This window comes from Pseudorasbora parva, chromosome 11 (genome assembly GCF_024679245.1).
Source record: "Pseudorasbora parva isolate DD20220531a chromosome 11, ASM2467924v1, whole genome shotgun sequence".
NCBI lineage: Eukaryota > Metazoa > Chordata > Actinopteri > Cypriniformes > Gobionidae > Pseudorasbora > Pseudorasbora parva.
Window position 1 is genome coordinate 42,967,256 of NC_090182.1, and position 24,908 is coordinate 42,992,163.

The window sequence follows — 24,908 nt, forward strand, 5'->3', positions numbered from 1 at the left end:
TTAAGATGTTTGTGAATCGTTCAGGCAAATCTTTTCAATGAATCGGATGTTGCAGCACACAAAACTGTCTGAATACTTTGTTCATGAATCATACTTACTTGGTTCTCAGTTCACTGACTCAATGCAGTAGTAGTAGTTTGGTCTGCTCCTCACACAAAGTAATCAGGAGGCTTCAGAAGATCTATATGCCACTCTGAAGACACTTTTATGATGAATGTTTGTCCTCTCTGAAGCATGTAAGCTTCAGACTTCATTCAGACTTCAGATTTCATTGTAACTGAATAAAAAAGACTCAGTATTTATATATATATATATATATATATATATATATATATATATATATATATATATATATATATATATATATAAAGTAGACCAGTGTTTTTCAAAAATCCTCTTTTTGCATTCCACAGAAACATGAATGGAAGTCATACATTTGAAATTAAATGAGGGTGAAATAAATTTGCATAATTTTTTCTTTTCCCAAGTCCATTTATAAAACATTCCTTTAAAGATGGTGCATTACTGATGGTAACAAATGCCACACACTGAATCTTCCTGGAGCCGCGTGTCTGCTAGTGGAATGTTACAGCAAATCATCAAACATGTGAATCATCAAAAAAACAAGGTGACAGATTTGCCACCAGAGCCAATGTCAAGCATTCAGCAGTGTTTCCTTAGCAACTGTCTTTGGGACAATCCTGGAGCCAAGGGAGGTTCTTAGGGGATTGAGTTTGGTGTGATAGAAAAAAAAAATCCTCTCGAGATTTATGAAACTGTTTTTGTTTTTGTTCCAGACAATGGTTTATTCACAGAACATTGGGGGTAATTACATGAGGGTTGTTAAAGAGCAAAATGTCTGTGAAAATTTAGAACAGTTAATTCAACTAACTCAAAAACAGACGCGGGAACAAGACATACTGTTCAGAGCACTACTTACAACCCTTGTTAGTTACTGAATTCACTGTTTATTGCATACAGTCAGTCACAAGGGAAAATGGTTACACTTTCTATGAAGCCCATGCTTATAGCCCTATTTATTTACTTATTTTGAAGTATTACTATTTTCTATAAATAGATTAATAAAGACTCAATAAGACCTATACTGCATTATAAGAACAGTTATAGTTCAATTGTTTTTAATAATTACTTATAAGTCATGAATTAGCTTTTCAATGCATATGCTCATTATACAGTCCTATAGTTCTATGAATGTATTTATAAAGATGCAGCCATCATTTCTATAATGTTATTATATTAAAGTTACAATGACTTTAGTTATTCAGATTTCTGTCAAATGAGTGAATATATTGTTATTAATAGTCGCGTTGGGTTCTTATAAAGGCTTATTGTGAGTAATAATACAGTTACTAACCTCTATAAATGCATCATTAATGGCTATAAGTAAAGTGAAAGTGCAATTTTCATTATACATGAAAATCGCTTATTTTACATTTTAAGTTGTTTATTTGTAAAGGTAACTAATGAACAATAATTCCTGTAATAAAAAAAAATCTTTTTAATACAATAATACATCCTTTTTAAATGTTACATACTAGCAAAACACTACAACATCATTTTGTAAAGCACAATTTCAAACTGCTATAAGCAATACAATTCAGGCCGAGAAGATATAGATATAGGTATAGATATAGATATAGATCTCTCTATAGGTCTCTAAATGTAATTTAATGACCAAAGTCACTGACAGAGTAATGATTCTGCAGGAACCACACAAGTCTACCAAGACTGGGCTCCCCATTCCAGACCAGCCCACAGAATTAAAGCAGCTTTGGGGGGCTGTGTTAGGATTAAAGCCCTTGTTCCAGGAATCCTGGCGTTAATGAATGTCATAATTAGAATCAGAGAGCCTTTGCTCAGAGATGTTCACAGACCCAGGCATTACACCATGTAATTTGACTTGTTTATCCCGAGGACGCCTGGCAGCTGCCCATAGTCGCTTCCACTGCAGTGAGTCAACGGAGAGGGATGCCTCCTGCCTCTGTGGCTGTCGCTGCCGTGCTATCACAATGCCACATTACGCTCTTCCCCCTCCTCGCTTCTCCCTTCGTTATTCCTGCTATTCAGCGTTCCTCCGGGAGGAGGCTGCCACTGCGAAGGAGATGGGATCATCGAGTGTGGCTTTGGCAGCCCTAAACCGGACCTATCTGCACACTTCCCTCAGGAATACAGATAGAAAATAAGCAGGATTAAGTAATCCAGGATTAGAAATGTACGTCTGACTTTCAAGGGAGAGAATGGAAGCCTCAAACCACAGGTCTGTCAACTGCTCCGTTGACACGTCATAAAAAAAAGTGTCTGCCACTTCACGCTGGCCTCCTTTTGGAAGCCATAACTCTCTCCTGTCATATTAAAAAGTGGGCCAGCCAGTCTGGAAGCGAATCAGACGTACGTGCATTAGCGCCGTCTCTCAGGCGCCTTGATTAGGCTTTGTTAAAAGAGCGTTATAGGTGGAACATGGCCTCAATTAGCGTGTGGAGAATCTTGGGGGTTAATTGTCGGGGCCACAGGAAATGGCGAAGACTACGCGGCCGTGCGTTGAGATAAGCTCCATCGAGGCCCGGCCTAGTCTAGAAGCACAGAACATCCACAAATGGCTCGCGGCTTGTGCTAATCGCCCGCAATTACAAAGCCTTACAGAAACAAACTCATGAAGCCTAATGAGACGTTGAGATTTGTTTCTGTACAGATAGAAGAGGTCAGCTGAACCACATGAAGAAAAACACTTTGCCGGTCAGGGTCAGTGGTGATTACTGAGCCTGTGGCCTAGACATGTTCCCTCTCTAAGGACCATTAACGCCACATGGACGGTGCTCTCCTGGCTCCTTATTTTTCGGAGAAGTCTTCACGCACGCACGCACACACACATCCACCAACATGACAGTGCCCAGACACCTTTTTATAAAACAGTATGACCATATGAGGGTTTGACGCCTGGAGACTCTGCAGCACCTCGTGTTCAGTTGCTGTCAGGGCCACAAAAGGAACTTCATCAATCTCACGTGGGTTTAAATGTGAAGAGCTGATGTATCACTTGGAAAAAATGGGAAAAATGCAAAATATGCTCACTGAGGTCATCACGCTTGCACCAGATGACTGCAAAGCACTCAAGGCACGTCCATAGCTAGCGCTTTTAGATAGAGGTGTCAAGAACTAACAGCATTAAGATTTACCTCCTTGTCTCACATTGTAAATATGTAGGTGGATCAGCCTAGTGACACACATGATGTTAAGTCAAAGGACACCCTATCAACAGAGCAGCCCCACTAAAACTCCCAAATGCCTCCTCAGCCAACAGCTAATCAACATTTGGACACACCTAATAAAAGCCTGACATATGTACTCCTCAGGGTGGGGAGGGTCTTAACAGGGAGATAAGATCGACGCGGCTGTAATCTGTGGCGTATACTACAATTTCTCAATTCACAACTTGTCACTCTTGTTTTGCTTGCCCCTTTTCTTTTAATGAGCCCTTGAGAAAATTCTTGACTGTTGGGATAATTATCATGGAAATGAGCATGGCGATTTCATATCAAGATGAAAATATATAATTATTATTTATTTTTATTTTTTTGGTGGAAAACTGTGTTATTTTCAGGATTCTTTGATGAATAGAAAGTTCAAGAGAACTGCACTTTGTAACTTTTCATGAATTTAATGCGTTCTTGTTGGGAAAAAAAGTATTAACTTCTTTCAAAAACAACAACAAATCACAACATTTTGAATGGAAGCGTATGATAAAAGTAAAAGATAAATATTACAATTTCCAATAATTTGCTATTACCTCAAAACTTCAGGTTTCAAATTTGGACTATTAGTAGTTGGAAAATAAAACCTTTTTGTTTGTTACCACAACATTGATTTAATTTATTTCATGCATTATCAAATATTGTAATAGTAATTATAATTCGTTTTAGAGCCTCTACTAATATGCTGAAATTCTTTATTAAAAAGTCCTTCGCTTTTTAGAAGATTCTCCGATTTTGGGCCGAAGTTTTGCGTATTGTGGTAATGAAACAGACATGCTCCAAAAATCTTGATTTTACGGATTACAATGATTTCGAACTTCCAATTTCATGTTCCAAAACAGAATAATCATAACTGTTAACTTGAAGCCTGAAATGAAATGAGTTTTTTTCTGAGAATTGTCCATAACTAACCAGACTCTGATGCTGTCCCTCTCTCCAAGTCACTTTAATAATGGACAGTGACGGCTGACCTTCAGTGTAAAGTCACATGACGACTACACATCGTCCTTAAAAAAGAAGTGTAAAATCTGCCCACAGTCAGATACTTTTCTGTGGTTTGCAGCCGGAAAAAAAGGGAAAAAAACGCTTACTTTTATTTTCTATGGTTTACAACATTGCAACACTGTCATCGAGACTCTGGGAATTGGGGATCTCAGTTTTCACTTAGCATTACGCTTCATTCTCCATGATTAATACGTGCAAGTAAATAGATTTTGTTATGAAATTGAGAAAACAGAATAAGGGAAAGTAAAGTGGTTGTGTGTGCCCAAGTCAAACAAGATACATGTTAATCTGGCATCATCTCCCATTGGTTACTCCGAAATCCCCTCGCCCCAGCACACCCTTTGGGTGCAAAAGAATCGCCTCTGTAACATGTGTTTGTGTTTTTCCCATTACCACTTCAGGATGAAGCCATTTTTATGCTCTTTGTAAATAAGACATATAGTTTATTGGACGTGGCGCTGGCGCTGATCACAGTGTGTCGTGTTTCACATGCATCTCTCTCTCCAGCTCCATGAGGAAACCACTGTCATCTTTTCTCAATGCTGCACGCTCACATAAATGTCTTTGTAAGAAACATAATCTTCCTTCTTTCTTTTTTTTCCGGTGAAGCAGTGGGAAAAGGCAACTTCAATGCAGCCTCTATTTATTTTCATTACATTTGTGTGTTTCTTGTTCAGGTTGTTTGTATATTGCTCTAAGCCACTGTTGATAAAGATTCCCAAGGCTAATGGGGACCCAGGCTTATCCGGCTCTGTTATTTCCATCTTCCAAAGCAAAGTTAGCCATTTCTGTGACACATGGCATAATGATCTACTTATGATTACGGACCCTCTTGGGGCACGTGGCTGTCACTTCATAGTGTGTCTTGCATTGTATGTAAGCCAAAGTGTGTAGGAAGGCAGTGAATCACACACATCTCCCTCCAGAGTCCTGATCATAGGAAGAAAAACTCCTGTTTTGTTTTTCTAGGCAACATCTGCAGTGTTGCTGAAGGTCACTAGAGAAGGCTGGGTGGACAGCTCATTCTCTCGCACGCCTTTGGTGTTACTTTACAGTAATAATTTGATTATTGAATCACGGGTCGACGATCCTCCCAAAATATCACAATCTTATAAAAAACTATCACGGTTGACGATCTGAATCGCATCTTAGCAATTTTGACATGTACCATCGAGAATGGAACAAGCCTATGGACTTATCTGTTTGCACAACAGTATTGCATTAAACAAGCAGTTGATCATTTAACCCTGAGTTAAACTTTAAAACACTGCGTAGTCTTCCCTGTATGAATTAAATATGCATTGATTCTTATTAAAACTACACTGAAATTTTTTTTTTTACTGCTTGTTCAAATTGCTTAGTTAAAATGAGCTAAAGCAACACAATTTCTATTAATTTTGTCCTAACTTAATTTGATTGTGTTAAATCCACTTAAATATAAGTCAAATTGAAGTTACATGAATGATTTGTGTTGCATTAACTGAAACTGGGTGGGGCTTGTTAGTTCCCAGCATGCTTTGCATATGGCTAAATCAAGAGAGACTAAATGTTGTTATTTTATTTGTAAAAGTTTCATTTTATGTATTTTTGAGCAAGATGAGAAAGGGGGAGACTTGATTGTGTTCAATAGAGTTTCATATTTAATTATTTAGCCCACAAATTAAATTACAGTGGATTACCATTGTGGAGAAGAGAGGAGCATTTGCTTAGCCTCTGGACTAAAACACTAATGTCATTAAGGCTTTACTGAAAGTGCTTTAATGCTTTACCATGCTAATGTGCGCTATTGCTAGCTAAAAGTTTGTCAACTAGCTAGTGCAGTATTATAATTCAGATGTTTAACATTAAAATATATGAAACTGAAGTGGGTGAATGAATATATGATTATAAATGCCTGAATCATGACAGGGAGCCACACACAAAAAAAAAAAAATCCATTTGAAACTACTTCAATGGATCGCGTTAATTATATTAATTCCATGATGTTGAAGTTACATGAACAAATTAGTTTTGATTATCTTAATTGATTCATGTGGGACCGATGTACACAATTAAATCATGTAAATCCAACACACTTTTTTCCAGTGTACTAAAGTTATTCAGTTATAGCAGTGAGGGATTTTGTTTTTGTCTTTTGTTTAACATTAATGACAGAGAGCAGCAGGTATTTGCATTAGGCTTTAAGATCGAATGCATGGATCAAATATAATGACGTGCATATGGACTCTTTCCCAACTGTTTATTCACTTAACATAACTGACTCTCTTTATGTAAATACTCGCCAAGACGGACATTTTGACGTATTTTGTGTATATTTGACCATTTAGGTACACACCTGAAACCCCATGTATACTTTGCTCATTTGTATTCCACTCTGTCTCACAGCACGCACACAGAAAGTGGTGCTCAATCTCTTTTACGGGTTAATGCCCTTTTTATAACTATTTTTAAAATAAATCATGTCGCAGTGGACAGCATTTTATGACAGTGGCGTTACATGATTTGACTGATTTGGACACTAAGGCCCATTCCCAACCTCTACCCCTATGCCTACCCCTTCCTCTTGCCCCTTGAAACGGAGTGGTAAGGCATAGGCCTGAAAATAGCTCAATAGCTCATACGTTTTTGAACTGAAAATGACCGCCGTTTTCTAAAGTCCAGCAGAAAAAAAACGTTAGGGTTGTCATTTGTTAAATGTTCTCGCCCTGATTTCTGTTAAATATAGCCTACGCACTTCACTGCTGTTCATACTGGAACAGGTACAAAACACTAATAAAAGAAACGGGGTATAATAGTGGTGTCCCATTTCTTAGGGGAATATATTCAGCCCTACGCCTTACCACTCCGTTTAAAGGGGCAAGGGGAAGGGGTAGGCATAGGGCTGAAAATATATCGATCAAAGGGCATTTCATTTAAGTTGTCAAAAACAGCATTTTATTTGGAGAGAACTTAAATCAAATATTCAAACATTTTATGTATTACTTATACAGACCAAAAAATGGCTTCATCATAAAGGGCTAATGGGAAAAACATACAAACTCAAAAAAGGTTCAGAATATTAATTTGGCAAAGTGGTTTTGGGTGTAACCAGATGGAGAAGATTCCAGAACAACTTTGATTACGGATAAACATTCTGATTAGAACATAACTTTGTTTAGATTCGTTTGTGCATTGGCGTAAGTTTGTCCAGATACTGTTATAATACTACATTTATGTTATTTATATATATGTTGTTTTTTTCCGTCTTCATTCAGACATTTCAGTCTGAAAAGATGCATTTACTTTGTCTTGCTGTCAATTTTTTCTCAAACCAAATCCAGTAATGTTTTAAAAATCCATGTGATCAATAATTTCACATGTGCGCAAAAGATTTCCTACACTGTAAAAAATTATTTAGAAAAAAAGTTACCTGGTTGCCTTAAAATTTTGAGTTCATTGAAATTAAAATTTTGAGTTAATACAATGACAATTTTTTGAGATTCGACAACCTTTATTAAAATATTATTAAAAGATTTTGTAAGCATATTGGGTATTGTGTGTTTTATTTCTGATGACGCAGTGAAGCATGCCAAATAGTGCTATTTTCATGATTTATCGCATTTTTTATGTGGTTCAGATACAAAAATATTTTGAGTTTCTATTTATTAAACAAATTTCCTTCATTGTATCAACTCAAATTTTTAATTTCAATAAACTCAAACTTTTAAGGCAACCAGGTTACTTACTTTTTTAAGTTAAACCAACAAAAAACAACCAAATTTTTTTACAGTGTGTAACATAACTTTTGCATCACGTTCACAATCTGCATGATGATAACCAACACAACGTTTCTTGTGCTTCATGCATTGCTACACTACAGTCAATAGACAATGGGCCATTTTGCCTATGAAATTTAATGTACATTTTACTAAGGAGACCGCACCTTAACACTTCTTCGTAGGGGACATTTTACTTTTCAAGCCTCCCCTTTTCCTTCAAATCATCGCCATGGTACAATATACAGTCTAAGATCATAAATGGTGGCACAATTCAACACTGCTGGCCCCTCCATATCCTGGAGTTCCCCTCTTCGCCACTTCTCTTTATTAGACAAGTACCTGTCAAGCTATGAATAAACATTACAGCTCATCTCATACACACCCATTCAAAAGCATCATCCAAACCTGTGCCAGAAACAACACAAAGCAAACTGCACATGCAAATGCATACACGCAGCAATCTAAGATGAACTCCTTCTGGGGCCCAGTTTATGTTGGCGTGCCGAGTAAAACTGAGCCAACAGAGACAGAGCGGGGGGGAAAAAACAACATAATGTAACAATTTATCTGAGCATATTTCCCAGAGTTGATGTCCAAACATGCTGTTGCAGAGTTCCCAAGTATGTTGTATCTATAGCAATGAGGCATGAATATTCAGCTAGCGGCCTGCCTAAGTGTGCGTTTTGGGTGCGTAATGACCAACCGCTCGGCGTTCAAGTTCAGCCAAGTAACTCCTCACAATGCGGTGGCCAGAATGACTAATGGAGGTTTGAATATCTGAACTCGCTTTGCGGAGTCGCACAGGAAGATAAAAGAGAAAAACAATAACGAGAAAGTTGAGGAGAAGCGTCTGTTTTCACTTAGGTCCTCCGTGCGCCACAAACCTTCCCATTGTTGCCTGAAGGAGGCTGGCTGCGAGCGTGGCCTCAGATCATAAAAAGAAGCTGTAATTAGCTAAGTGACAATTGAGTCCGTAATAAAAGAAGGGCAGCCTGGAAGTCAACCCGAACTGTTAGCTTTCTTTCACTCTCATAAACTGACCAGAGCGTTTTGTTTAGCACGCCGTTCTCACTGTAAAACGGCCCCGGAGTCTGCGTGTGTGTGTGTGTGGGCAAGCCGTACATCCAGTTCTGGATGGCCGAGACGGTGACTAACTTGCCCTGGATCGTTGTTCTCCCTGCTCAGTTTCTACTAGCACATCTGCCATGCTGACTGTGCCGTTTTGTGCCATCTCAGGCATGTCAAAAAAAAAAAAAAAAGCTCTGACATTTGACCAGAGCGATTTCGTTGGGATTTCGAACATCTTGACATCCTCAAGACAAGTGCTTCTATGCAAGCACCAAGCACAGAAGCTAGGCTTGACTTGCTGTTGATTCAGATGTTCTTGTAAACACAGCAGTGCGGTGCAAAAAAAGTGCTGGCCTGTCAGAATTCTTGCCTTGCCTTTTGTGAAGGGCAACAGCACTGTTGCCAGTGGGAGGAATCGAGTCAGGATGAGCTCTGCTGCATTAATGGGGCTTTGTTTGTTGTTTTACTCATTTCTGAGATGTACACTTCTGTACGGAAAACATTCCTTGGACTCGTTTTGTGCTATGTTCACACTTGCAAAAACAAGCGGCATGGTTAATACTTCCAATAACAAGGGTATCAAGATGGGTTCAACAGTTTAACAACCCTGAGGAAACTCTAAACCTAAATAAAACCATGACGTCTAATGTACACAATTAATGGCTCTGATAATGGATTGACCAAGATGCGATCAAACCGATCAAAAGTGACAGTAAAAACATCTAAATTATTGCCACAAAAATCAAATAAATATTGATGTTCTTTTGAACTCTAGTGAAAAAATACATTTGTTTCATGCTAATACCCTTCATTTGTACTTTTGGTATACTAAAATTATATACTTGAAGTCTGCTAAACAACTAATTTTGTACTTAATGAACTTTAGTTAACCAGAAATAGTGCTGAGGTCCAAATATAAGCATATTTGATTGTGCTAAAATTGCACTATTGCGAGTATACTTTAGGAACACTTTAAATATCTTGCATTTAAAGACTGATATTATACAGTGATCATAATATCCTTACTAATAGTGATATTAAAACAAATGCTAGGCATAATATTAAGAAATTTGCAATAAAATAAAAATTAATATCAGTAAGTCTCAAGTGATATGTCAATAAATATGTTAATAGATTTGTAGTATACTTAGTGCATTTTAACTACATTTTGCTATTTGTTTTTTTTCACTAGGGAACTTTCTATTCATCAAAGAATGCTAAAAGAAACGTATCGACATTTCCACAAAAAAATGAACGAGCACAACTTTAAAAAAAAGGGATCATTTCTTAAGCATGAAATCAGCATATTAGAAAGATTTCTGAAGGATCATGTGACACTGAAGACTGTGACGATGCTGAAAATTCAACTTTTACATCACAGGTATAAACTATATTTTACAATAATATTATATAGTATAATTAAAGAGAAAACAATTATTTTTATTTTTATTACACAATATTACTAATTTAATCAAATAAATGCAATATTGAGACATTTTTAAAACATTAAAATGTTATATACACCATTTAAAGTTTTCAACAAGCACATGCAAGTGTTAGGTCTGTATAAATGGTTACTGGCACACACACACACACACACACACACGTTTGTTTTTGTGACATATGGGGACATTCCATAGGCGTAATGGTTTTTATACCGTACAAACCGTATTTTCTATCCCCTTACACTGCCCCTGCGCCTAAACCTAGCCATCACAGGAAACATTCTGCATTTTTAAAAAACTCATCCTGTATGATTTATACGCATTTTGAAAAGTGGGGACATGGCCAATGTAATAATAAAAATAATAATAATGTCCTCATATTTCACCCTCTTCTTGTAATACCTGTATCATACCTATGTCATTATACATATTTGTGTCCTCATATGTTACAAAAACATGCCCACACACACACACGCACGCACACGCACACGCACGCGCACACGCACGCGCCCGCGCACGCACACGCACACGCACGCACACCCACACGCACACCCACACGCACACGCACACGCACACGCACACGCACACACACAATCATGTAGCTCTAACCCTGGGCTCTTAATATGTGGTGTATCATTATGATCTTTACCAAACAGATTACATCTACACAGTCAAAGTGTGCTGGTTTGCATCAGGGTGATGTTAATGGGACTATAGCGATGATAGAGCAGCAGCTCTTTCATTTTTCAAACTCAGGGAGAGGCTAGGTTCAAACCCAGGAAGGTTCATTTGGAGGCTGCACTGCTAAAGAAGGAAACTTCGGATTGTGTGGTCACTGCAGTGCATTCGTTCATGCTCTTTCAAACATGTGCAAGCAGTTCTGCCCATTTAAATCCAATTACGGTCTCAACCGGTCGTCATGGGAACCACCTGTGATAAACACCCCGACACATAATGGCCCCAAACTATTTCCCAAATTATAGGCGCCCTCAATCAACACAACGAATTAGGCCTTTTCCCCTCTCTCTGCTTCTGTAGAGCAGGATACTCTTTCTCCTGAGACACATCTTGGCTGAGTCCAGAATGCAGATCACCGTCAAGAAGATGCACGCATTTCACTTTTTGCATGTTAGCGATTATAGGCCTTGTGAACTAAAACATAGATTGAGAATTTTAACAGAATTTCTTCCTTTGCCATTTCCATAAGAGTCGCAAAATATCTTAAAGCGGCATGTGAAAGGACTTTGGCCTGCAGCTATTTTATAAAGTCAACATGAAATTATATTAACAAATCATTTTGCTCTATTATTTGGAAAATGTTGGAATAAGTCCTCTACTTGGCAGTTTAACTCTACCAGAAATGCTATGTTAAAAAATAAGATGACTTGGTGAAGTCAGCCGAAAACGAAATTCCTTTCAGATGTGGCCCAGATCAGATATCGTTGAATTAAATGCTGAATTAACTTACAGCATACCAATGAGAGCTGCATTAACCTTTAAATGTTTATCTCAGAACTTGAGTGACCCGGGACGTCATTCACCATCCTCCTCCTCATTCATTTTCCAAAGTTAGACATCGACCTTCTAAGTATTCGTCAAACAATTCATTATAAACAATATAGCAAAAAATATCAGATTATAAAAGAATGCTTTCCAATTCCTTTTTTGTAAACACTATATATTGCCATATCACCCTGTACCCCAAGACTGGTTTCCTACTGAAGCTAAGCAGGGCTGAGCCTGGTCAGTACCTGGATGGGAGACCAACTGGGAAAACCAGCTGTCTGCTGGTAGAGGTGTTAGTGAGGCCAGCAGGGGGCGCTCACCCTGTGGTCTGTGTGGGTCCTAACGCCCCAGTATAGTTATGGTGACATTATACTGACAAAAGAGCATCGTCCTTCGGATGAGACGTTAAACCGAGGTCCTGACTCTCTGTGGTCGTTAAAAATCCCAGGATGTCCTTCGATAAAGAGTAGGGGTGTAACCCCGGCATCCTGGCCATATTTGCCCATTGGCCTCTGTCCATCATGGCCTCCTTATCATCCCCCTCTCCTGATTGGCTTCATCACTCTGTCTCCATCAATAAGCTGGTGTGTGTGGTGAGCGGTCTGGCGCAATATGGCTGCCGTCGCATCATCCAGGTGGTGCTGCACATTGGTGGTGGTTTGAGAAGATTCCCCCCTTCAATATAAAGTGCTTTGAGTGCCTTGAAAAGCACTACATAAATCAAACTAATTATTATTATTATTATTATTATATAGGGTTGCTACGACCTGAGGTGTGTACTGCACAACAATGCTTAAATCTTTGATGAGTGTTATTCACCTTTATTCCACAATGCTGAACTGATGTTTCACTAAGAAAACTCAGACAAAGAATCATCAGACAAACTTGAAATGGCTCAGTGATTTACCACAGAGCCAGAACTGTAATAATGACTGGTGAAAACATGAATGCATTTAAGGATTAAAAGATCAGGAGCATGTATTAAAAAATGAAAGGAAATGAAAAACAATGTGATTTCATGTTGACTTTAATTTATCTCTGAGCATTTGAGATGTTACTGAGCTTTAAATCAATCGTCATTACAATTTCCCAGCGGATTTTCTCTTACTTTCATCAGCGGCCATGTAAGACATTTTATCAACATCATTTACGCAGGGTAACGTGAAATCAATAACGAAATAATGATAATAAATAACCCTGCCTCTAGCTAAGCTTATTAATAGAGTTATGAGAATCCAGCCTCAGATAATCAATGAAACTGCAGAGAAGAGCGAAGAAGTTAGAACACGAGCACAGCGATACAAAACCTAATCTGCAGAGCAAATTTATCTTATCATACTCAATATTGAAAACATCTGGTACTTCTATTAGGAAACAGCACATATGTTAATTTTTAACAATCGGGCTTTTCTAAAACGAAATGAATCAATAGTGACCTGTGATTCTCTCTATGGAGGCGTGTGTGAGTGACACGGCTGCTCTCCGCTACAGCAGAATCAGGCCAACAGTCACAGCAGTGCAGCTTTAGGAACACTGGGTGGCTCTGTGGGCCCCACACCACGCCGGAGATTTACTCACACTACAAACCTGCCCCATCTCCCCCATAAATACAGCAAACTGTGTTCCCACAGGCCACTATTTCTCTGAGTCAACCTGTCATCCAGAGCACCAGATCCACAAACAGCGTCCAGGGAGAGGATCTGATTCCACAACATGCTGTGAAAGTGGGAAATGTCTAACGAGACTATAATTCAAAAGCCTTCGGTGAAAACGCAATGACTTTTTTACATCTCGGATTCAGCAATCTGACCATAAATTTCTACGGTTTCACAACTGCCGCTGGATTTTGCATGGTCTTCACAGATTGTACTTTTTATAAACCACAGAGGAACTAAACAAACTTATTTCACATAATCTTGTGCCAACAATGTAAAACGGAGGCCTTAATTGTATCTAAATTTACTAACTAACCATTCCCCCCATCGTGCATATTTTCCTTTATTTGGATGCTAAATTGCTTACACGTGTAATGGGATATTTCGGTGCACACAACAAACATATAAACCTCTTGTCCAATAAAATATATTGCCAGCAGATTTTTAGATTTTGCCTACAGCTGCAAACTACACATTGTGGTGTAGGAGAGAATCTGTCTGCTGACTGAACCTGAACATCTGCATACAGAAGATATTCATGCTCACATCTTTCAATAGTTCAAAAAAAGTTGACTTACTGGTAGCAATTTATAGGCAGGTATGTATTTGATCCTGAAGTTGTGTGCTTTCATATTTGGACAGTTACATCTTTCATGTCAGTAACAGGGCACATTTCTGAGCTAAATTTAAATGCAAATCACATTTCTGATGAGAACAACATCTTAAACTAGCCTAAGCAGGTCCCAGCCTGGTCAGACCACTTTGCTGGCTTGTTTTAGGATGTTTTACACTTGGCATGTTTGGTACAATTAAAGCGAACCCAGCTCTTATAGTGCTGAACGTGTGTGAGCGCTGCCATCTGAACACTGGTACTCACCAAACAAGTGGACTGAGACCTCTGAAAAGATAAGTCTCAGTCCGCTTCCGAAAGAACTCTGGTGTGGTTTTAATGTTATATGAACAAACACAGACCAAAGACAAAAAAAGGGCAGAATGCTTAGGCGTATCAGGTTTCTCATTATAGCCACGATGTTGCCCATCACAGATGCCTCTCCTCACAACAGATCTTCATTTGTGTGTGTGACGATGACGAAGGGATTCCTGCCCCTGCTTTGACTCCTTTACACAATATGAGCTCGTCACGAGTTCTCAGCTGGTCAAAATAGCATCATTTACAGGCTAAGCTCACACAACAAGCTCATTTATCCCAGCACACAGCATTGTTTTGGATGTTCAATAAGTCTCAAATGTCTTTAGGTTCTGTATCTTTTGGTCTGGACCAAACAAACCAAGTGGATCCGAACTACAAGCGCCGGTCAGGCTGGGAGACCTGTTAAACCAGCCAATACTAGAAAACTAGCTTAGGTTGGTTTTTCTTTTTGTCAGCTTTAATAATTAAATAATCGTCTAAATCAGGGGTCTCCAAACTTGGTCCAGAGGTCTGTTGCATGAAGCTAGCTGAACAAACTCTGAGTTTCAGAGTAGGTTTAAAGTTGACAAATCCAGATAAATCCAACCTGGTTTAGATCAAGTTCAGCCATTTCTCAAAGCTCGGTATAAACTTTCTCTGTCAAACCAGGTTTAATTCAGAGTTAGCGATCAACTCTGAAGTGCGTGCACCTGAAAGTGTAACACGTTCGGCAAACAGCCAATCATAGTGTCCGTTTTATTCACTTCTCTTCTGATGATTGAGAGATCTTTTGAAAATGACCATGAATGCGTTTACAAGGCAGGAATAAACACTGCTGCTGCGGCGAGAGTTTGAGAAGGCAGCTGAAAGAATATCTGACTATATCAGAAATATCCCTAATAAATATAGGTTTACAAAGAGCTCAAATGAATACGCATTGTTTAAAAGAATTATGAATGCATGTATTATATTTATATTATTATTTGGCTAATTGTCAATTAATATATAATTGATATGAACATATGAATTCAAAGTGATACAATAAATAATTAGCACCAAAAGATGCACAATTTCATTTCGAAAGTTCTCTCATTATAAACTTCTTGAATTCCGAATGATAGATATAGGGGGTGTGGCATTATAGCATCTTTACTTGCAGCTGATTGGTCCAGTTTGGGTTTGCAATCTCTAACCCAGAATAAAACCTGCTCTAGAGCAGGTTAGCTGTGTAGTGTCAGTTACCATTAGGGCTGTCAACGAATATTCTAAATTCGAATAGTTTTTAAAAAACAAATTTCAAAGGTAAAAATTTATATTCAAAAAAAAAAAAAAAAAAAAAAAAAAAAAACGGGGAAAAAAAACACTGTGGTAGTAGAGGTGTGGCTGTCTGCTTTGCGAGCGGGTGCGCGAATGGGGGTTCAGGGACGGGTCACAGGAGTCGCTGCTGAAAGTTGACTCGTCTTGCAGTGAAGATAGCAGAAAGTGCAGAGCCCAACTCGACTGCAGGAGAGAAAACGATTTTAACTCCAAAATCTAAAAAGCCATGTCTGGAAGTACTTTGGATTTTGGTCGGTAGGAGGTAAAATTGTTGAGCCGCGAGATGAAGTTGTATGCCAGCTATGCAAGATACAGTCAGCATACCATGCCTCATTTTATTTAACATTAAACAGAAACACTAAAGTATAGGCTACTGTACTGACTGAAGAGATATTGCATGAATAAAGGATAAATGCACTGCTTTCACTGGTTTGATTATTTACCGTTTCATGTCAAGGAAAAGCTCCATGTTTAGCACAGCACAGCGCGTTCGGAGCGTTCAATATGCTGTAAAACTTCAATTAATATTAATAATATTTGTTTCAATCACTGAATGAAGCCTGCTATATTTGGGACAAGAGTCGCAAGTCTCGCGACCTTAAATTGCTTGCAGAAAACCGTTATCCGCAGAGAGCGTGAGGGAGGGAGGGAGAGAGAGAGAGAGAGAGAGAGAGAGAGAGAGAGAGAGAGAGAGAGAGAGAGAGAGAGAGAGAGAGAGAGCGAGAGAGAGAGAGCGAGAGAGAGAGAGAGAGCGAGAGAGAGAGCGAGAGAGAGAGCGAGAGAGAGAGCGAGAGAGAGAGCGAGAGAGAGAGCGAGAGAGAGAGAGAGAGAGAGAGAGAGAGAGAGAGAGAGAGAGAGAGAGAGAGAGAGAGAGAGAGAGCGAGAGCGAGAGAGATCTGCGCTCTTGGCCATTAGTTAATTTACTTGTTTTTTGTGTAAGTATGTTGTCAAATATGTCTACACTTAAATAGACTACCTATACAAGTAGTTATGTCTCTTTGTATTATTTGTCCTGTTATTGACGTAATTCCATTGACAAAATGGGCAACCAGATGTTCGAATAGTTTGAATATTCGTTGTTTGTTTTAGAGGGAATATTCGAACGTCATTTTTGAGCAATTTTGACAGTCCTAGTTACCATGGTGATGAACACATATAAAAACCAATCCACCTTCTTGAGCCCAAAAAAACAGAGTTTGCTCAAACTAATCTTGAACTAACCTGGGTAACAACTGTAACCAGCTTTGTGCAACAGGCCACCGGAGAGTTTACCTCCAATCCCAAATCAACCCACCTGAACCAGCTAATCGGTGTCTTACAAGGCCCTAGTTAGACACTGATTAGCTGGTTCAAGTGTGTTTAACTGGACCTGGAGCAAAACTCTGCAGGATAGCGGCCTTCCAGGATTGAGTTTGGAGACCCCTGGTCTAACTGTTTATTTCACTTTTTCAATACCTGGCATTCTCTCAGTTCCTGTAGAATTTTTACGAAACTAGGCTACGCAACTTAATTCCTTCAGCAAAACAGTGTAAACAGCTTTATTTATTCATTCCTCCAGTCAGCAGAAAAGAAAGTGCTGCGTGGGCAGTGACTCTGGATGAAGTCCGCTTTGGTTTTTGTCTGACCCACATGTACGTGTTTTCCTCGAGGCTGACAAGGTTAAGAAGCTACCGGCAAATGTCACGGGCTCCATCTAAGAACAGCACAGCAGGTCATTAACATTTCTCTGGTAGGAACTTAGTGGAGAATATTAGCTTCCTCTGATTGATCTGCCTTTGGGGGGTTAGCTCACCCATATCCCACTACCAGGTCCAAGCTGTGAATTTCCCCCAGTACATCAATCAGCTCACGACCCTGAGAAGCCAGCACAATTCAAGAAGAAAAAAAAAAGCTTTTCGTTGAGCTTTCTGTATATAGTTGGCTTTCTGTCAGGACTCCAAAGTCTTTGTAGCTTGTATTTATCTAAATATGTCTTTGGAGTAAATCACAAAGCTGTCTAGCTTTTTGAAACCGGCTGAGCGCAGCCCTATTTTGGAAGACGCTTGGCTGGATTCAGAGAGGGTTCATTTCTCTGAAAACAATCAGTAGGCCACTTCTGAAAGCTCTGAGCCAGAGCTCTATGGTTTACGTGCTTGGGGCATGTTGAATTATTAGCCAGCTATTGTGGGTAGACAAACCTTGCATTGCTTTACAAAGCAATATAATGACATATAGTTACAGCATTATCCAAATTATTACTTGATAATCACCATTTATACAGCAGCAAAACCCAACTGTTTGTCTATATTATAGCTTTTCCCCAAATATTCCAAGGAATAGTTCACCCAAAAGTGAAAATTCTGTCATTATTTACACACCCTCATGTCCGTCCTGGCCAGTCATTATAATGAAGGATGGCTGCGACTGTCAAACACCACAATGATAAAAGAGCATAGTAAAAGTAGTTCATATGAATCATGCACAATATTCCCAGTCATCTGAAGATATACAATAGTTATGAGGAGGAACATTATGAAGCTCTCCATCCTAGTTCATTAGACAAATAGTGGTTTAAGAACACCTTTTTTCTACAGATCTTGAAAAAAATCTGGATCATTCAGTCAAGTTTGAAAAAAATCGTTTTGGATCTTAACAGTTAACAGCCCACTGGAAAGGAAGATTTTTAGTGAATGAATTTCAATTGCACAAGTTTGAATAGAGCGCATCTGTAGTATTAATTGCTTTTATAATACCTTTATGCTGTTTCACTGACTTTTAATGGTTTAAAAACATCAGTCGTCATTTTTTATAAAGTGCAGTCATGCACTAAAAATGATCCTTTTGTGATCCACAAAAGCAAGAAAATATAGGTTTAGAATGGTATTCCAAAGTAAAGCTGCAAAGTCAAGGGTAAATAAGTCATCAACCAATCACTTAACTCTGCCGAGACTTTACAAGCATAGTACACTCTGCAGCGCTATGGAGAGCTCATTAAGGGGACCGATGAGCTAAATGGCTTCAGAGAGGCTGCAGACTTCTGGAGTCATGTTTGAGAATCAGTCTGGAGCTGAAAGATGGTTTGTGTTTATAAGGCTGAGAAGGCCAACCCCTAACCCCCTACACCCCCAATCTGTTGCACTGAACTTCACTGCTTCGGGCCAACAGGACTGGGGCTGAACAGGCAGAGAGAAAACTTAATGTGTGGGAGAGCAATTTGTTTCTGATAAATAAAAGAAAACAAACGCTCAAAAGGAACATAAACTTGTCAGGGAAAGGGGAGAAACAAAAGACGTACTTCGTGACGCAAAAACTAGGGAGGGTAAAATCCAACCTCGACACTCCAATCAGGCAAACTCGAGACTCAAGCAATCAATGTAGTTATGAAAGGCCATCGCCGCTGTTCATTGGTCATTTCATGCTGACTACCTGCTCCCTCTGCCGGGATAATTGCACCCGGAAGATTAAAGAGGGAAAGTTTAAAATTGGCTGAGGGGAAGGGGACATAAGACAAGATGATGCATTCTGCTTTCCTTTTCCTCTTAATACACCAATCACATGCAACCTGAGCTTGGGGTAATGGCAGGGAGTGACTGAGTCTCATGGGTATCACTGACCGAAATATCCTACATTACCAGCGCAGAGGCCCGTCTCCGAACAGGAACTGAAGTTAATATAGGGGCCCATTTAGTTGCACAGTTAATAAATAGGAGCAGGCATGTTCAGGACTGCCTTCTAATTCGTCATTTGCTTTTCATTATTCGGTTTCAACGGCTAGACAGAACGATCTAGCGTTTCTAAGAACAGGGCAAGGGTGGGAGAACATCTAGAAACCTGACCAAACCCCCGGATAAAGAGTGCGTAAGTACGTTTGCATGGAGTACGAGGTGCTTTTCTTTCCAGGCTGCAGAGAGTGCTGACCACAAATGGCCTCCGGCAGTCGTTACCGCACACGTCTCTGCAGGGCTTTTCCGCCACGACCCACAAACCGGTCTCTCTCTGTCTCAGTCGGCCAACGCTTACCATCCTTTCTTTTTCCTTTATTATTCATTATTTGCAACACCCTCTGCTCCCATTTCATTCCACTCCATCCTCAGTCTTACTCAGCGGTAAAACTTGCTCCTTACCTTTCCCTGACCCCTGTCAGTGTTTCCAGTCCCGCTGGCCACGGTCGGCCCCAGCCTCGCTCCGCCTAACCCTTCCCGCGTGCGACACGGTCGGCTTGCTTTCCCCAGCTGGCCGGGCTTGAGGTTTTTAATGGGAAGGTTACGGGTGAGGCCGTTCATATCGCACTAACGTCAACCAGCGTAACGAACTCTGACAAGGCAAGGTTACAAGCCCTGCCATAAACCACTCCGCCCTGGACAACCTTCATTAGGCGTACTCCAGTTTACATTTAGCAAATGTTAAAACAAGAAGGAAGAAACATGCTGTACTTTAAAATGGAGAAGAACATGTCCTCAGTCCACTGACAGTTCCTCAGTGGATAAAAATATTGACAATAAATCAATAAACGATCATTTGTAATATCATTAATGCATTAATGTTTTCATGAATGCTCATTTCCTCTATTTTGTACTATTTTTATGTACATTGCTATTTTTTACGTTGTCATCTAAAGTTCACTTACAGTTAATCATTAAAAATAATGTAATAATAGCCCTGTTAAATTTCAAAATGAATATCAATTTTCATGCTGTACATTATAATGTTGTAATGCCTAAAGCCATTTGTACCATTTATTGATTTTAGATTTTAAACATTTTACTGTTATGTAGAAAAACTTTATTTTAATATTGTTATCAGCCATTATTGATTATAAAATAATAGTTACCGGTAGTTTGTCGGTGTCACTCAGAATATTAATACGGCACATTCTTACATGAGACTGTAATTTCCGATGCTATTCCCCGTAATGCATTTGATATCAAGCTATAAAACGCATGTTCTGTGAGTTCCTGGCTGTAAAAAAGATTTGCACTCCCGACAGCTGTGACCAACCATGTGTCATACAGTATATCACAAATTGTAGTAGCTTGTGAATGACGAGCAAAGACACTCATGTATAGTTATATTTCAAACCAGGGAAACTATGACATAAAAAGCAACAAATGCCAGCATCAGGGCCAACCAATCTAATCTTCGCTGCCTCATGGAAACATTTTAGAAACACAAAGCTGCTCGCAGAACTAAATGGTGCTCTGGAGTGACTACCGTGTCACAATCGGCTTCAAAATAACACTTGTAAAGCTTAACCTTTGCTTCAGCAAGGACCTGACCTGATCGCTCTAGTTTCATTGACGATTGTAAATTCGTAAATGAAGTATTCCTCGAATGCTAAGCCAAAAAATGTCCCTGATTCAAAGCAGACCAGGAAAATATTCAGAAAAAGAATGTCGTTTATCCAAGGAAAATATTCCCTCCAGCACACCTTCTCCTCTCCATCAAGAGCACGGGGAGAGGTTGTGTCACATTAAGCTTGGCTCAGATCCCTGGTCCATCTAAAAGAATCACATCTGGATGGGCTGAAGGAATAACACAGAATATCCCTGCACTGACAGCATCCTTTAAACAGTGTTTGGGAAAGTCAAATATTTAAGCAAGATCCTTTCCAGTACAATGATCAAAATTCAAACAGTGGGAAGTTTGACCGCAAGCTTTTCCAGGCATGGATATCAAAGGGAAGCGATGACTTACAGGCGGCCCAACTTGGGTGTGGATTGGAACAGCAGCTCCGGCAGGACCTGCAGCCGGTTCCGGTTCAGCCGGCTGTGAGGAAGAGAGGACAGGGGAAGGGCAAGAGTTAGTGTGGTCAAAACATCAGGAGGGAAGAAACGAAACGTTAGACACCGTGAGAGTGACCTTATGCACAGCACAGATCAGTTGGTATGTGTTTGTGTAGTTAGATTATCCGAGAGCAAAAAAAAAACTAGGGGAACAAAGATGGAAAGGTTGTTTGACTTGCACATCGACATGCAGCCATCTGAATACCTAGATGGATGAGACAACAAGGCAAACACAAACGACGCACGGACAGACCAATCCATCTTTCTGAATAAAGAAACAAGCGGGGTCAGCAGTGCTATCAGGATCAGCAACATCAGGACAGGCCAATAGCTACATCCTGGGGTCAGGAGTCACATCTGTGCAGGAGCTGATGGGAAATAAAATATACTTCCTCTGAAGATGGCCTAGGTTATCTCCAGTAGTGCTCTTTAAAGGCTATTATCACTCACATGAGCCTGGCCAGACGGACTGTGGGATTTGGTAGGATGACCCTTATCATGGGAGTATGGGTTTTGATGATAGGATGCAGGGTCATGGAGCAAACCAAAGGTATGTGGAGGAGGAACATTACTTTTTTGATAATCGACTACAACCTGTGACTTGGTTCCTTACTGTGGCCTTCAAGTAGACGAGAAGAACAAGGGAAGAGTTGGCTTTTACTTAGTAAGGTCTAAACAGACAAATTCACTATGACCACCATTCTGCTTGACGTTTATGGAAATTTTGCAATTGTTCTACACAAATTTGGGAGTGGAAGTCTATTAATTTATTTTAAAATACATTAAAACTGCAATGTTGTTTTATTTAACTAAACCTAAACCAAACACTAACTGTAACTCTATAGTAACTACATGTAGTTAAAGGTACAGTAAGCACATTTTCAAAAACACTGTTGAAAAGTTGGTCGGACCGAGCACCACAACAAATGTGTAGCCAATCAGCATTAGGGGGCATATGATATGGGAGGAGAGAGAGTGAGCAAGAGAAAGATTTAAAGAAAGACTGTAGAAAGAAAGATGGCTGAGAGACATTAAAAAAGAAAAATCTTCGAGGATTATCACTGGAAAATCAGTGGTTATGACCAGGCAAGAGCTTTAGACCCCACCTTTATTAGAAAAGTGTTACGCGGTAAGTCCTTTTGGGTGTTTTCCCTTACGAAACAAAAATATATTGCAATATACTAGAATTTATATTGCAATACATTAGAAAATATATTTCAATGTATCAGAAACTTCCTCATATATATAAAAATATATAGCAATATATGGATGGACAACCTATTGCTATATATTGATTCATATATTAAAATACATTGATATACAAACAAACTGAATTATTTCATGTATGTTTATTGAAACAAAGTATTTTTTGTGAGTTAAGCAAGCTCCTGCATATGTTTACAGAGGTTGATTAACAATAGCCCAAATCAGATGGTCCATGACATTCAATATATTTTCTATATTTAGAAAATATGATGGTGCATGACATTCAATATATTTTCTATATTTAGAAAATATTTCTATTAGGGCAGGGACTTTAACGCGTTAATTAAGATTAATTAATTACGTGACTTTAACGCGTTAATTACGTGACTTTAACGCGTTAATTAATTACGCAAAAAAAAAAAAAAATTTTTTTACCACACTTATTTTTGCACCGCGGAACGTTTTTCAATGAATGAGTTTCGACGGACCAATTATACTGGAACACCAACTAGCGCTCCGGAGTCACGACAACAACAAACCATGTGAACATGAACGAAGCTATGGAACGAAGAAGCTGATGAGACTGCTTTGCTTGGCCCCGTGGATGGGAAATTTTGTTTTAAAAAACGAAAGAATGGAAGCGTCGTCAAGAGCATGGTTGTGAGCAAGCTATACAACAAGGAATTCGCGTATCACCGCAGCACATTGAGCCTCAAATATCACAAAAATGCTTTTGCTAAACTGGCAAACATGCACTGCTGCTGGACTGAAATAAATAAACAATATTTTGTTGATTAAGCTTATGTATTCAGTCATTATTCAATGGTATACTAAAAATACATGTGAAAAATTACTTCTCATTGTTCTCAGGTCCAATATTTATATGCAATTAAAATGCGATTAATTAATTACAAAGCCTCTAATTAATTAGATTAAGTTTTTTAATCGAGTCGCGGCCCTAATTTCTATATTATATTTTAATCTGTTATATTTTAAAATATATGACAGACAGTGTACATTAGATTATTTCATATTTACCATGTATACAATATATATGATAATTATATACTATGTAATATAAATCAATATATTTAAGACATATGTTCCCATATAAATCTGATTATATTATCCAGTACATTGAGGTATATTATCTCATATATTTTTACATATATATTTACATATATATACAATGACTCTTCCAATATATAATTTCATATATTGTAGGATATATTTCAATATACATAGCAATATATTGAATAGTATAATGATATGTATTTAATCAATATATGAAAACGGCAATAATTGCAGTATTGTCCCATATATTGCAATATATGACTTGCATATATAATATATTATTATATAATATATCATATGATATATTACCATGTAAATTTCACAATATATGGAGACACATGAAATATATTGTCAACTAATATATTGAGAAATATATTGTCAACTAATATATTGAGAAATATATTTTTGTTGCGTAAGGGTTGAGTGTCATTGTTTGTCTGGAGCTGCTGGCGACTAACAACCAATTCTTGCTTGTTCTTTTTTGTTCTTCTTTGTTGTTCGTTCATCGTCATTATTTTTCATGAAGCATTGTCTTGCATCTGCTATGATAAACAGACATCCACTCTACACTCTTAGAAGAAAAGGTTCTATATAGAACTTAAAAGCGCTATGTATTTAGAACCCATAAAAGGGTTTATTTTACCCAATAAAAAATTATTGTACAGCCACTGTAGTGAGATGGACTTTGTAACGACGTCTTTAGTGCCGTTTATAATAATAATAATAATAATTAATTACATTTATATAGCGCTTTATATAGAAGGGGGGAATCTCCTCAGCCACCACCAATGTGCAGCACCACCTGGATGATGCGGCGGCAGCCATTTTGCGCCATAACACCCACCGCACACCAGCTGATTGGTGGAGAGGAGTGATTAAGCCAATCAGGATATGGGGATCATTAGGAGGCCATGATGGACAGGGGCCAATGGG

The 24,908-nt window shown here is 38.7% G+C and overlaps 1 protein-coding gene across 1 annotated transcript in view; it reads right to left on the reverse strand.

The window, feature by feature from the left end:
- slit3 (slit homolog 3 (Drosophila)) overlaps positions 1-24,908 on the reverse strand; it is a 231,779-nt gene that overhangs the window by 186,450 nt on the left and 20,421 nt on the right. Inside the window, exon 4 of the mRNA XM_067458018.1 lies at positions 21,607-21,678. Coding sequence (XP_067314119.1) covers positions 21,607-21,678 — 72 coding nt within the window. The remainder of the gene's footprint in view (positions 1-21,606; positions 21,679-24,908) is intronic.